Source organism: Triticum dicoccoides, chromosome 1B (genome assembly GCF_002162155.2).
Source record: "Triticum dicoccoides isolate Atlit2015 ecotype Zavitan chromosome 1B, WEW_v2.0, whole genome shotgun sequence".
Lineage (NCBI taxonomy): Eukaryota > Viridiplantae > Streptophyta > Magnoliopsida > Poales > Poaceae > Triticum > Triticum dicoccoides.
This window is the reverse complement of record NC_041381.1, coordinates 421342247-421354890: the sequence shown is the minus strand read 5'-3', so window position 1 is coordinate 421354890 and position 12644 is coordinate 421342247. Positions and strand designations below refer to the sequence as shown.

General features: G+C 45.9%; 1 protein-coding gene across 1 annotated transcript; it reads left to right on the top strand.

Moving 5' to 3' along the window:
* Positions 1–2259: 2259 nt before the first annotated feature.
* LOC119338770 (altered inheritance of mitochondria protein 32-like) lies at positions 2260–11972 on the top strand. Its single transcript, XM_037611009.1, has 5 exons — positions 2260–2657; positions 6379–6464; positions 6577–6882; positions 6998–7081; positions 11166–11972. The coding sequence occupies exons 1-5, from the start codon at positions 2343–2345 to the stop codon at positions 11596–11598; spliced, it is 1224 nt and encodes a 407-aa protein (XP_037466906.1). The 5' UTR covers positions 2260–2342; the 3' UTR covers positions 11599–11972.
* Positions 11973–12644: the final 672 nt, after the last annotated feature.

Sequence of the window (12644 nt, the reverse complement as noted above, 5' to 3'; positions counted from 1 at the left end):
TAGGATTGTTTCAGAGAGGACCACCTAATCTCACACCTCTCGCGGATTGATAAACCTTAGCTTATCCACTTGAGGGAAATTTGCGAATGTCCTACAAAACTCCGCGCTTGAAGCCCAACAAAGTCTACAAGAACAAATTTGCGTAGTTAGACATCAAGCTATTTCTGGTGCCATTGTCGGGGAGGTGAGTGCTTGAAGGTATTTTCTTCATATCTTGCAATTGAATCTTGTAATTTCTTGTTTATTCACTAGTTTGGTTTATAAAAGAAAATTACAAAAAAATGGAAGTGAAGTTGTGTCAAATTGTTTATCTTTATAAAAATTTTCTTGAAAACATGGATTCCGACAATTGCTATGAAGTGTTAAAAGAAGAATTTAATGCAATGTTTGGTGTGAGTTCCATGAATGATAAACACGATTGCAATGTTGTTAGTATGTACTTTATGAATATCCATGCTGCTAATAATATACAAAGCCATAAATTTGGGGATGCTATGTTTGATGAAGACGATCTTTTTAGTCCACTATTTTTTGTGATCAAATTTATTACGATGATATCATGCCTTCTATTTATGATGATTACAACAATGGTAAAAGTGACTCTAGTTAGTAATGATCCCACTATTTTGGAGGGTGTTGAACTTTTTTTACAATGATAAAGGTGGATTTGGAGAGGTCATGACTTTAGTAATGTTGAATCCACTACTTTGGAAGTTGCTTCAATTGATTATGACAACAAAGTTACTATATATGATGATTATTGTGATGACATGTATGCTATAAAGAGTAATGTTAACCATGAAACTTGTCATCATAATTTTAATGTTCAATTGGGTTATGTAAATAAAGTGTCATATGATAGTTATTTCATTGAATTTGCTCCCACTACTATTGATGAGAATAATTTTGCATATGTGGAGAGTAACAAATTTTTTATGCTTATGAATCATGAAAGTAATGCTTTGTGTGATAGTTATATTGTTGAAATTTGGTGATTTTTGGACATTCGAAGAGGCCGTCGCAAAAAAGAAAAAAACTTTGTGTCTATGAGAAACCTTTGAAAACAACACTAGTTGAAGCTGATTTTTTTAGCACGAGCTTCTCAGATCTCCAAACACCACGAAATTTTACACGCACCTGATGCACATGTGCATCTTGAATACATGAAAATTTCAGTTTTTTTTGAATCTACTACTCACTAGAAGCAGATGAGCCTGGGCTCATAAATGAATTATCTATCTCTATCTCTTTCTCTATCTTTATATCTATGTCTCTATCCTTATCTTTTCTCTATACTTAATCTCTATCTCTATCTTCTCTATATCTATATCTGAAAAAGATAGTGTTCCTTTTCCAATCAGGTGAAATGCTTCGTCTAATATTCCATCACTTTCTTGGCACCATTTCTTGAAAACCGACTTATTATCTCATCTTTTTTTCCAAAAAACTTTTAATCTATTCATCTTTTATCATGACAGTACAACGAACACTGAAATAATAAAAATTACATCCAGATCCGTAGACCACCTAGCGACGACTACAATCACTGAAGCGAGCCGAAGACGCGCTACCGTCATCACCCCTCCCTCGCCGGAGTCGGGCATAACTTGTTATAGTACACAGTGGGAAAGTCGTCGTGTTAAGGCTCGAAAATATTATCCCACCTTTTATTGACTTAGCAAGTAAACTTATATTCTTTTGCGGTAAGCTAATAAATGATTACAAGATAAAATTCTAAAATATATTTAGGTAGGTAAATCCAGAGTAGAATTTGATAAACATAATTAAATTATTAATAATACTATAAAAAGGTAAAATATGAGCTAACATACTAGTAGAATATATATACCCGTTGTACACACGGGTAATTATCTAGTACAGCTTAAAAGTTCTACAGCGCATTTGTAGAAAGACTATTTTTCTTATGAAATTTGTAGAAAAACTAATTGAAACTGTCATCCTGGAAAGAAAACGGTAAGCACGCTCCCTGACAGATGTGCTCCGCTCACAGACACTAATGGCAAAACATGACTTGCAGAGTTCCATACCCAGGGCCACGGTAAAGGAAGGAGAAGACGGAAACTCCAGCTGTTTAGCTGACCGCTATCACTAGCGCGGGCCCCACGATCGCTAAGCAACGAAACCCAAACCTCACTGGCAAGCCGGACCCACACATGCTCTCAGTGGGGCCTCCTTTTTCCCCTCCCGCAAGAACAACTCCAACCATAAAACCCGAGATGCTTTCCATTTTCCCCAAACTCTCCAAGCGAATCCCATTTCCGCCGGTCCTCCCTTCGCCAAGCCATCGGCGACTGCTGCAGCACAGCCTCCTCCCCCTCCTCATGGCCGACCCCTCCCCCTCCTCCCCCACGGCGGCCTCCGCAGGCGACGCCCTCCCCGCGCCGGCGGCTTCCGACGCGCCGGAGGTGACCCTCCCCGCCGCCGCCCCCGACCTGGACAAGGAGTTCGGGTTCCAGCGGGCGGAGCTCGGTAAGGAGAAGCTCGCCGGGACGGTGGGCTTCCACGAGCGCCACGTGTTCCTCTGCTACAAGGGCCCTGAGGAGTGGCCATCCCACGTCGAGGCCTCCGAGTCCGACCACCTCCCCCGCCTCCTCGCCGCCGCCATCAAGGCCCGCAAGCCCAATCTGAAGAAGAGCGTGAGCATTTCTTCTCCCTCTCCCTCTCGGTTTGCTCGTAATTGGCTGATTTTGAGCTGTGACGTGGTACTGGTATGCTTCTGCTCTGGTAGTGTTATTTTATTTTGGTTGTTGGGAGTGGGAACTGCTTGCTGGTCGCTCCGAGCGTTGGATTTAGCTGCTGACTAGTATTGGACTAGCAAGAGTTACTATATGATGTAGTGAAATTTGGTTATCTGCATATGGTGGTGCTGGGTTCCTGTAGCTGCAGGAGATCGCGACCCTTGAAAGCTAATCAGTCGATCCGATTAGTGTAAGTTTCCGGGTGCTCTTATTTCGGCTTATTGTTTCTGAATTAGCCAGTAGAACTCGCTTAATTATGGCGATCAGTGGTGTTGGTATGCTTACTATTTCGTGTCAGTTATGTTTCTAGATTGGGGTCTCTGTACTTCATCTTGTTCGCTCTTATCTCCTTTGAAGGTATTGCTGTTTCAAGTTCAACTACTGTGCCCTTCGGGTTTGAACTTATCTCGGAATCCACACACTCTAGCGTGTATACATGGGCCATGTGAGTCGAATTTCGGTGGTGATTCGTTGTTTTTGTTGACGTGTTTGGTATGCTTTGGGTGATTGGATCACTCTATCCAATTATTTGACTCACAACGTCATTTTGTTGGATTCTCACTGCATATAATGGATTTTGTTCACGAATTTGTGTATCTGGTTCCATTTCCAGTTTTAATAAAATCGGCGGGTTCTCAATTTACTTATGATGTAAGGTTCCTTGACTGATTGTAGCAGTTTCATATGGTTTTCTGGCCCATCTAGCTCTGATTATATGGCTTGTTTTAAATCCACACGTTGTACTTTTCGGGGGCTTGGCTGATATCCGTATATCCTGTTATCCTATCTTTGTAGGCATATAAAAATAGGGAATTACGTATTTTGGTTCAAATTTAGGCTCTGTTTGTTCCTGTTTAGATGTTTTTTCATTATTTGATTGCATCCTTTGCTATGTTACTTGCTTGCCGTCAGTATTGGCTGGAGTTCATCATCATGCACCTTTGTAATCATATAGTAGTATTGTTAGAGTACGTAATGGGCCTAATGGGCCCATTAGTCTTAGGGTTAATTAGAGATAAGGGTCGCTTGCTTAGGGGTCAAGTAAGCCTTGCTTGGGAGTCAAGTAAACCTCTCTATATAAAGAGAGGAGATGTATCAATCTAATCAAGCAAGATTAAGAAGGAAATCCCTTCCCTCTTGCCCGGCCGTGGGCAAAAAGGCCCCCGGCCGGCCTTCTCGCGCCCTACTTCTAGCAGCGCCATAACAATTTGGTATCAGCTAGCTTCGGTTCGATCATGTCTTCACCGCCGCCAAGCCCATCTCTTCCGCTGCCGGTCACCTTGTCGCCTCCGGTGACCACCACGACCGTCACACCGCTCCTGCCCGCGTCGGGATCCTCTGTCGCGCCCGCCCCTACTGTCCTCACCTGGGAGGAGGTGTCCGGGGTGCTGCGGGACCTAACCCAGACGGTCCAGGAGATCCTCCGATTCTTGGCCGGGTCCTACGGGCCGCACTCGGTTGCGCCGCCCATAGCCGCCCCCGCGCCGCCGTGGCTGCCGTGGCAGCCGCCGCACCAGGCGGTCTTCGCCGCGCTCGCCGGGCCGCTGCAGCAGCCGTTGCAGCTGCCATCCATCGCCACCACCGCCCAGCCCTGGCTGCAGTGGCAGTCGTCCTCCTGGCGGCCTCCGCCGCAACAACCGTTGCCGCTGCCCGGCGCGACAGCGCAGCAGCCGCTGCAGCTGCAGCAGCCACCGCCGGTCAGCTCCGCCGCCCAGTATGGGATGCCCTACGACGGGAGTGCAACGACCTCGTTCCCATCAGCGCCGCCGCCATCCCAGGGCGTCCACATCCAGCAGATCAAATCCCTGCCGTCGCCGTCACCGCTTCCGTCTTGGATCGCTACCCGCCACGTGTCGGCGGCGGTGAGGCTGCAGGCTGCTGCGCGGGGCCTCCTAGCGCGTCGGCGTGTGCGGGAGATGCGTGGTCTGCAGCTGCCGCTCCTCCAAGTTGCCCTTCGCTGCGCAAAGGACCTTGATCTCGTCCGCTGCGTCGGGGATCTTGGGCATGTGGTTTCCCCCACGGGCGGCTGGCATGCTGTTTTCTCCGCGGGCAGCGACCTCAAAGTCTGTGACATCGGTGGTTGGGGGGGCGCACCCCTCCTCGTCATTCTCCATCGCAAGCCTTCCACTCTTCCCTGTGCAGTGCAGACCAACAGCCATACACCTACACTCCTTTTGTCCAGGTGGTGTCCATGGGATCCAGGTGGCTGTACACGTGCACGTCCAAAATAAAGCGTCCTAGTCTATTTCAGGTTGAGAATAATAAAACAAGCCGAGATGTAAAAGGCTTGTTTTTTAGGTGTTAGGTTTGTGTTGCGTCGAGTCATGGTTATAAGTTGGTTAGGCTGCAGCTCGAGGACAAGCTGCATGTCCAGGTGGGGTGTAGTGTTAGAGTACGTAATGGGCCTAATGGGCCCATTAGTCTTAGGGTTAATTAGAGATAAGGGTCGCTTGCTTAGGGGTCAAGTAAGCCTTGCTTGGGAGTCAAGTAAACCTCTATATATAAAGAGAGGAGATGTATCAATCTAATCAAGCAAGAATTAAGAAGGAAATCCCTTCCCTCTTGCCCGGCCGTGGGCAAAAAGGCCCCCGACCGGCCTTCTCGCGCCCTACTTCTAGCAGCGCCATAACAAGTATGTGCAGAAGCTCTTTTTTTTTTTGTCTTTATATTATCCACATAGCGCATACATGGAGCTGAAGTTATGAAACATTGATCACTTGATCTGTAAAGTACTACCTCTGTCCCATAATATAAGACGTTTTTGCAGTTCAATTTGAACTACAAAAATGTTTTATATTGTGGGACGGAGGGTGTATATGTTATGGAACATTGATCATGTGATATATGGAGTTGATATTAATAGAATCAGAAAAGTACTGCGGATTCCTTTTGTTTTTGTGTAGGTGTACGTGCATGATTTGTATGGTGCATTTGAATGCAGAAGTTCCGTTGCTTTATTCCTTTATGTGGTCTTTGCTCCTTCGTATTGGATGGTAGGACAACACTAAAAGAATTACAGTTACCCCATATAAAGATATTGGTACATAGTTACAGACTTACAGAGTTAATGAAAAGCATGTCAAACTAACAAGTAAGTGTATGTTCTTCTGATAGTATGTCACTGTTTCGCAATTGTACAACTTCTGGGAATCTGGAGTGTTATTGTTCAATATTATTAATCTTTCTAAGCTAGTAGCCTTATGAGGTCACGGGTTCAAGTCCTGGAAACAGCCTCTTACAGAAATGTAGGGAAAGGCTGCGTACAATAGACCCAAAGTGGTCGGACCCTTCCCCGGACCCTGCGCAAGCGGGAGCTACATGCACTGGGCTGCCCTTTTTTTTAAGCTAGTAACTTATGTTCTTCTTCATATACACTTTGCCAGTTTTTACCCCCTTATGTACTTTTCTTCTTATACTCAAGGCATGTCAGTTTCCCTTCCTTTTTAATTAGTTCTGCGATGTGCATGTGTCTGATCCTAATGTGATCCAATGGTTCAGCAATGTGACTTGTGCTTACAGAAGCACATGGCACCTTATAATAATTATTAGATTACTTGACAAGACTTTCCCATGTGCTTATTTTTTATTGCTAATGAATGGTCTATTTTACTTTTCTCAGACCAAACTGACAATTTGTGAAGGAGAAGATGGCACTGAGTCATCTCTTGGAGACGTGTTGATCTTTCCTGATATGATCCGATACAGGTACCTGCAAGGCTGGAAAGAAATAAACATGTAGCCTTTCCCTTTCTACTGTTAGGTAATGGAATACATGTCAACTGATTGTTTTCTTCAATATGTGTTGTGTTGTTTGCAGAGAGCTGACCCACCTTGATGTCGACAACTTTGTGGATGAAGTACTCGTGAAAGATACTGAATGGCTTCCTGGATCTCCTGAGGCTATAAAAGGTTCCTATGTTTTTGTCTGCTGCCATGGAAGCAGGGATAAAAGGTGTGGTGTTTGCGGTCCTGCTCTGATTACAAGGTTCAAGGAAGAGATTGAAGGACAAGGTCTTCATGGTCAGGTGGCTGTTAGTGCATGCTCACACGTTGGAGGTCACAAGTATGCAGGAAATGTCATCATATTCAGTCCAGATGCCAAGGGAGAAGTGACTGGTCATTGGTAAGAACCCGAAGCTATCATAAAATCTACATTGTTGTGCACCAATAATCTCAATACCTTCCTGTAGCGTACTCTGTTTTGATTATACTTCATAATACTGTCTTTCTAATTCTAGGTATGGTTATGTTGCTCCTGATGATGTGCCTGTGTTACTGCGTCAACATATCGGACAAGGAGAGATTGTGGGCCATCTATGGAGGTATGCTTCCCCTTCTAATTATTACATGGGCTAATTGTGACCGAAGATGATATTTGTAGTATTTCACCCATCATTTGTTATTGTATCTATGTTGTATAGCGTCGTTGGGTACTGTCAACATTTTCAGTTCTGGGTCCTTTTCTGTTGCTGTTGTATCTGGACCCTGACAATGACATGCTTATACATTATAGATTCTGCGCCCGATCAATAATCTGATAATATTATAAAACCTGCATTGTGTGTGTTCTAGTTTTTATATGTCTACAGCACTGGTTAATCTGTTTCCAAATGACTGGTTACTTCAAGTAACATAATCTTGAGTTATGGGAAGATACAGCGATGAAAGCGTGTCACTGATGTTTCTTTTCTTGAGCATTATGGTAAAGTAAGCCAAGTTAAAGACTACTGACTGCAAGCATCTAGGCAGCATGTTGTAGGTAGTTTTTACTCCCTGTGTAGTTTTCATGAATTATGTTGAAGCACTCCTTTCTATGAACTATTCTGCTCGTGTGATGCCACACAAGGATACTGTCTTGTATTTTTGATGCCCTTGATTGTTTATTTTCAATACAACAACAACAACAACGCCTTTAGTCCCAAACAAGTTGGGGTAGGCTAGAGGTGAAACCCATAAGATCTCGCAACCAACTCATGGCTCTGGCACATGGATAGCAAGCTTCCACGCACCCCTGTCCAAAGCTAGCTCTTTGGTGATACTTCAATCCTTCAGGTCTCTCTTAACGGACTCCTCCCATGTCAAATTCGGTCTACCCCGCCCTCTCTTGACATTCTGCGCACGCTTCAGCTGTCCGCTATGCACTGGAGCTTCTGGAGGCCTGCGCTGAATATGCCCAAACCATTTCAGATGATGTTGGACAAGCTTCTCTTCAATTGGTGCTACCCCAACTCTATCTCGTATATCATCATTCCGGACTCGATCCTTCCTTGTGTGGCCACACATCCATCTCAACATACGCATCTCCGCCACACCGAACTGTTGAACATGTCGCCTTTTAGTCGGCTAACACTCAGCGCCATACAACATTGCGGGTCGAACCGCCGTCCTGTAGAACTTGCCTTTTAGCTTTTGTGGCACTCTCTTGTCACAGAGAATGCCAAAAGCTTGGCGCCACTTCATCCATCCGGCTTTGATTCGATGGTTCACATCTTCATCAATACCCCCATCCTCCTACAGCATTGACCCCAAATACCGAAAGGTGTCCTTCTGGGGAACCACCCGGCCATCAAGGCTAACCTCCTCCTCCTCACACCTAGTAGTACTGAAACCGCACATCATGTACTCGGTTTTAGTTCTACTAAGCCTAAACCCTTTCGATTCCAAGGTTTGTCTCCATAACTCTTAACTTCCTATTTACCCCTGTCCGACTATCGTCAACTAGCACCACATCATCTGCAAAGAGCATACACCATGGGATATCTCCTTGTATATCCCTTGTGACCTCATCCATCACCCAATGCAAAAGGATAAGGGCTCAAAGCTGACCCCTGATGCAGTCCTATCTTAATCGGGAAGTCGTCAGTGTCGACATCACTTGTTCGGACACTTGTCACAACATTATCGTACATGTCCTTGATGAGGGTAATGTACTTTGCTAGGACTTTGTGCTTCTCCAAGGCCCACCACATGACATTCCGTGGTATCTTATCATAGGCCTTCTCCAAGTCAATTAACACCATATGCAAGTCCTTCTTTTGCTCCCTATATCTCTCCATTAGTTGTCGTACCAAGAAAATGGCTTCCATGGTGGACCTCCCAGGCATGAAACCAAACTGATTTTTGGTCACGCTTGTCATTCTTCTTAAGCGGTGCTCAATGACTCTCTCCCATAGCTTCATTGTATGGCTCATCAGCTTAATTCCACGGTAATTAGTACAACTCTGAACATCCCCCTTGTTCTTGAAGATTGGTACTAATATACTCCGTCTCCATTCTTCTGGCATCTTGTTTGCCCGAAAAATGAGGTTGAAAAGCTTGGTTAGCCATACTATCGCTATGTCCCCGAGACCTTTCCACAGCTCAATGGGGATACAATCAGGGCCCATCGCCTTGCCTCCTTTCATCCTTTTTAAAGCCTCCTTGACCTCAGACTCCTAGATTCGCCGCACAAAACGCATGCTGGTCTCATCAAAGTAGTCGTCCAGTTCAATGGTAGAACTCTCATTCTCCCCATTGAACAACTTGTCGAAGTACTCCCGCCATCTATGCTTAATCTCCTCGTCCTTCACCAAGAGTTGGCCTACTCCGTCCTTGATGCATTTGACTTGGCCAATGTCCCTCGTCTTCCTCTCTCGGATCTTGGCCATCTTATAGATGTCCCTTTCGCCTTCCCTCGTGCCTAACCATTGGTAGAGGTCCTCATATGCCCGACCCTTTGCTTCACCAACAGCTCGCTTTGCAGCCTTCTTCGCCATCTTGTACTTCTCTATGTTGTCTGCACTCCTATCCAGGTATAGGCGTCTGAAGCAATCTTTCTTCTCTTTAATCGCCTTCTGGACATCATCATTCCACCACCAGGTATCCTTATCTTCGCTTCTCCTTCCCCTGGACACTCCAAACTCCTCCGAGGCCACCTTACGGATGCAAGTCGCCATCTTCATCCACACATTATCCGCATCCCCTCCTTCCTCCCAAGGGCCCTCCTTAATGACCCTCTCCTTGAACGCCTGAGCTACCTCCCCCTTGAGCTTCCACCACTTCGTTCTAGCGACTTTGGCACGCTTATCCCGCTGGACACGAATCCGAAAGCGGAAGTCAGCAACCACCAGCTTATGCTGGGGTACAACACTCTCTCCAGGTATCACCTTACAGTCTAGGCACGCACGCCTATCTTTTCTTCTCGAGAGGATGAAATCAGTCTGGCTATAGTGTTGGCCACTACTAAAAGTCACCAGATGTGATTCTCTCTTTCTAAAGAGGGTGTTAGCTACAATCATGTTGTAGGCTAGAGCAAAGCTTAAGCCATCTTCTCCTTCTTGATTCTTGATGCCATAGCCAAAGCCCCCATGCGCCCCTTCAAAACCTGTGTTAGATGTGCCCACGTGGCCATTGAGGTCTCCTCCTATGAAGAGCTTCTCACCAGTCGGTACACTCCTAACCATGTCTTCCAGGCCTTCCCAGAACTCCCTCTAGGTGTTCTCATTGTGGCCTACTTGCGGGGCATACGCGCTGATAACATTGAGAACCAAGTCCTCAACTACCAGCTTGACCAGGATAATCCGGTCCCCACGTCTCTTGACGTCTACCACTCCATACTTGAGGCTCTTGTAGATCAAGATGCCTACGCCATTTCTGTTTGCAGCCGTCCCCGTGTACCACAGCTTGAAGCCGGTATCCTCCACCTCCTTCGCCTTCTGTCCTCTCCATTTGGTTTCTTGGACGCAAAGGATATCAACACCTCTCCTCACCGCTGCATCAACTAGCTCCCGAAGCTTCCCTGTTAGAGACCCTACGTTCCAGCTACCTAAGCGAATCCTCCTAGGCTCGGCTAGCTTCCTTACCCTTCGCACTCGTCGAGTCAAATGCGAAGACCCTAGCTCATTTTCCACTACATCCGGGCACCGATGTAGCGCGCCACTAAGGATGCGATGACCCGATCCTCGCTCACTTGCCACCGTATCCGGATCCAGATACGGCGCGCCACCTGGGGGGTGACGGCCCGGCCCTTGCTCATTTTCCACCACACCCGGGTTCCGATGTGGCGCGTCGCTGAGAGGGTATCTTTTGGGTTTCATCTTCATAAGAGTGGCTGAGTTTTTACGTTGGCTCGCCAAGCCTATCACAACCCTCCTCCTTTACCCGGGCTTGGGACCGGCTATGTTGAGACAACATAGGCGGAGTTGATTGTTTATTTTCAATGACTTCAGAAATTTGAAAATGTCGTTTCTGACGTCAATCCCATTGCAACCAAACAAATAACAAAGATTGTGATCTTGTTTCGCTAATGTTGTATAAAGCCCTGATATGTCTTGTTCATGTTTAATTGATCTTTTGCCCAATATTTGCTCCATAGAGCGATACCCCTCTTTGAAGTGTGGTTCTTACACGTGCTATCCTACCTTGCAGGGGCCAGTTGGGTTTGTCTGAAGAGCAGCAGAAGAAAGCTCTGGAGCTTAGGCGCGCGACGAATGGCCTGACTGAGGAAGAATCAAGCGCCAAAGAATCCCCTGAAGCAAATGGAGCCAACGGTGCTGCTTGCAACCCTGCACCTGCAGGTGGATGCTGCCAGGGCAATGGAGGAGGTTTAACCTGCTGCCAAAGTGATCTGCCAGCAGGAAAACAGGATAAGAGCGTCCCAGCTGAGCAGAACCACAAGAGCTCTACGACAGAGAGTGACAAAGAAAACGGTGCTGCCAGCAAGAAGGGGCGCATGAAGATTTGCCGGATGCCCACCTGGTTCGAGACCTGGGACAAGTCCGACACCTACACCACTCTTGCTGTTGTTGCTTCTGCTGCAACCGTGTTCGCCGCCTTCAGGTGCTACAAGGCCATGAACTGAACCCTCAAAACAAGGCCAGGTTCTTTGCACCAAGGACAGTCTACCGCAGTAAAACAATCCGATTTGAAAATAATATACTGCCTGTGCATATCAAGATAATATGCGTTAGGACTTTAGAAAGTACAGTAGCTGATCTGGAGATGGCGATGAAAATCTGTTATGCGTAATGCCCTCATGTACTAAAAGTCTAAAACTCGTAAGTTTGAAGTTCCCCACGCCTTGGCTGCATGGCTGTGGCTGTGGTGTTCAGCGTGATGATGATGTTATGCTCGTTTGGCTGGAACTGGGATGCTTGCGTTAGAAAAACTGTGCATTGCTGGCATTTGCTTCTTTGAAGCACAAATTATGGTGGCATGAGAAAATTATTTTGTGTCCGGTGCTTGCAGTATTTGTTTTTCTGAAGCAGTATCTGCAACCTTCAGAATTTGGTATTTCGAATGAATTGCCCCATAAACTGGCCTCTGCTGTCATTTTCTGGCCTGGCTAACTACTGCGTTAGCAGTTAAATGGTAGTCGAGGTACACATTTCTGAGAGTTCCCCATACTATCTCTAGCAAAACCTCAGCTATACCGACACCCCACTATTGGGTAACACTGAAAGGATCTTACGTTTCGCGAACGAACATTCAGTAACAGGAGCCTCGATGTCCATGACGACTTTGGCTGAGAAAAACTACAATGACTAATCTCATATGCACTCCCCGTGCACAACAAAATTTTCCTTCACCAAATTTGAGTATACTGTCGTTCACTTAAATATCCTCCAAGGCTAATGGGCTTTCTTGAACCCTAATATGCATACTTTTGTCCTCTTCACGGTCTACTGTTTTGCCTCACTGTCAGTAAAAATAGCCAATTAAGAATAACGAAGAGAACAAAAATAGACAGTGATCCAAGGATAAGCGTCTTGCCAGTCCCTCCCCAGCTTAATTATTACTCCCTCTGTAAACTAATATAAGAGCGTTTAGATCACTACTTTAGTATTCTAAACGCTCTTATATTAGTTTACGGAGGGAGTATTTTTGAATCAAAGGGGTTCCCCCCCG

Coding starts and splice junctions, on each gene's coding strand:
- LOC119338770 (XM_037611009.1), top strand. CDS start 2,343: ATGGCCGACCCCTCCCCCTCCTCCCCCACGGCGGCCTCCGCAGGCGAC. Junction 2,658..6,378: donor AGCCCAATCTGAAGAAGAGC/GTGAGCATTTCT, acceptor TACTTTTCTCAG/ACCAAACTGACAATTTGTGA. Junction 7,082..11,165: donor ATTGTGGGCCATCTATGGAG/GTATGCTTCCCC, acceptor CCTACCTTGCAG/GGGCCAGTTGGGTTTGTCTG.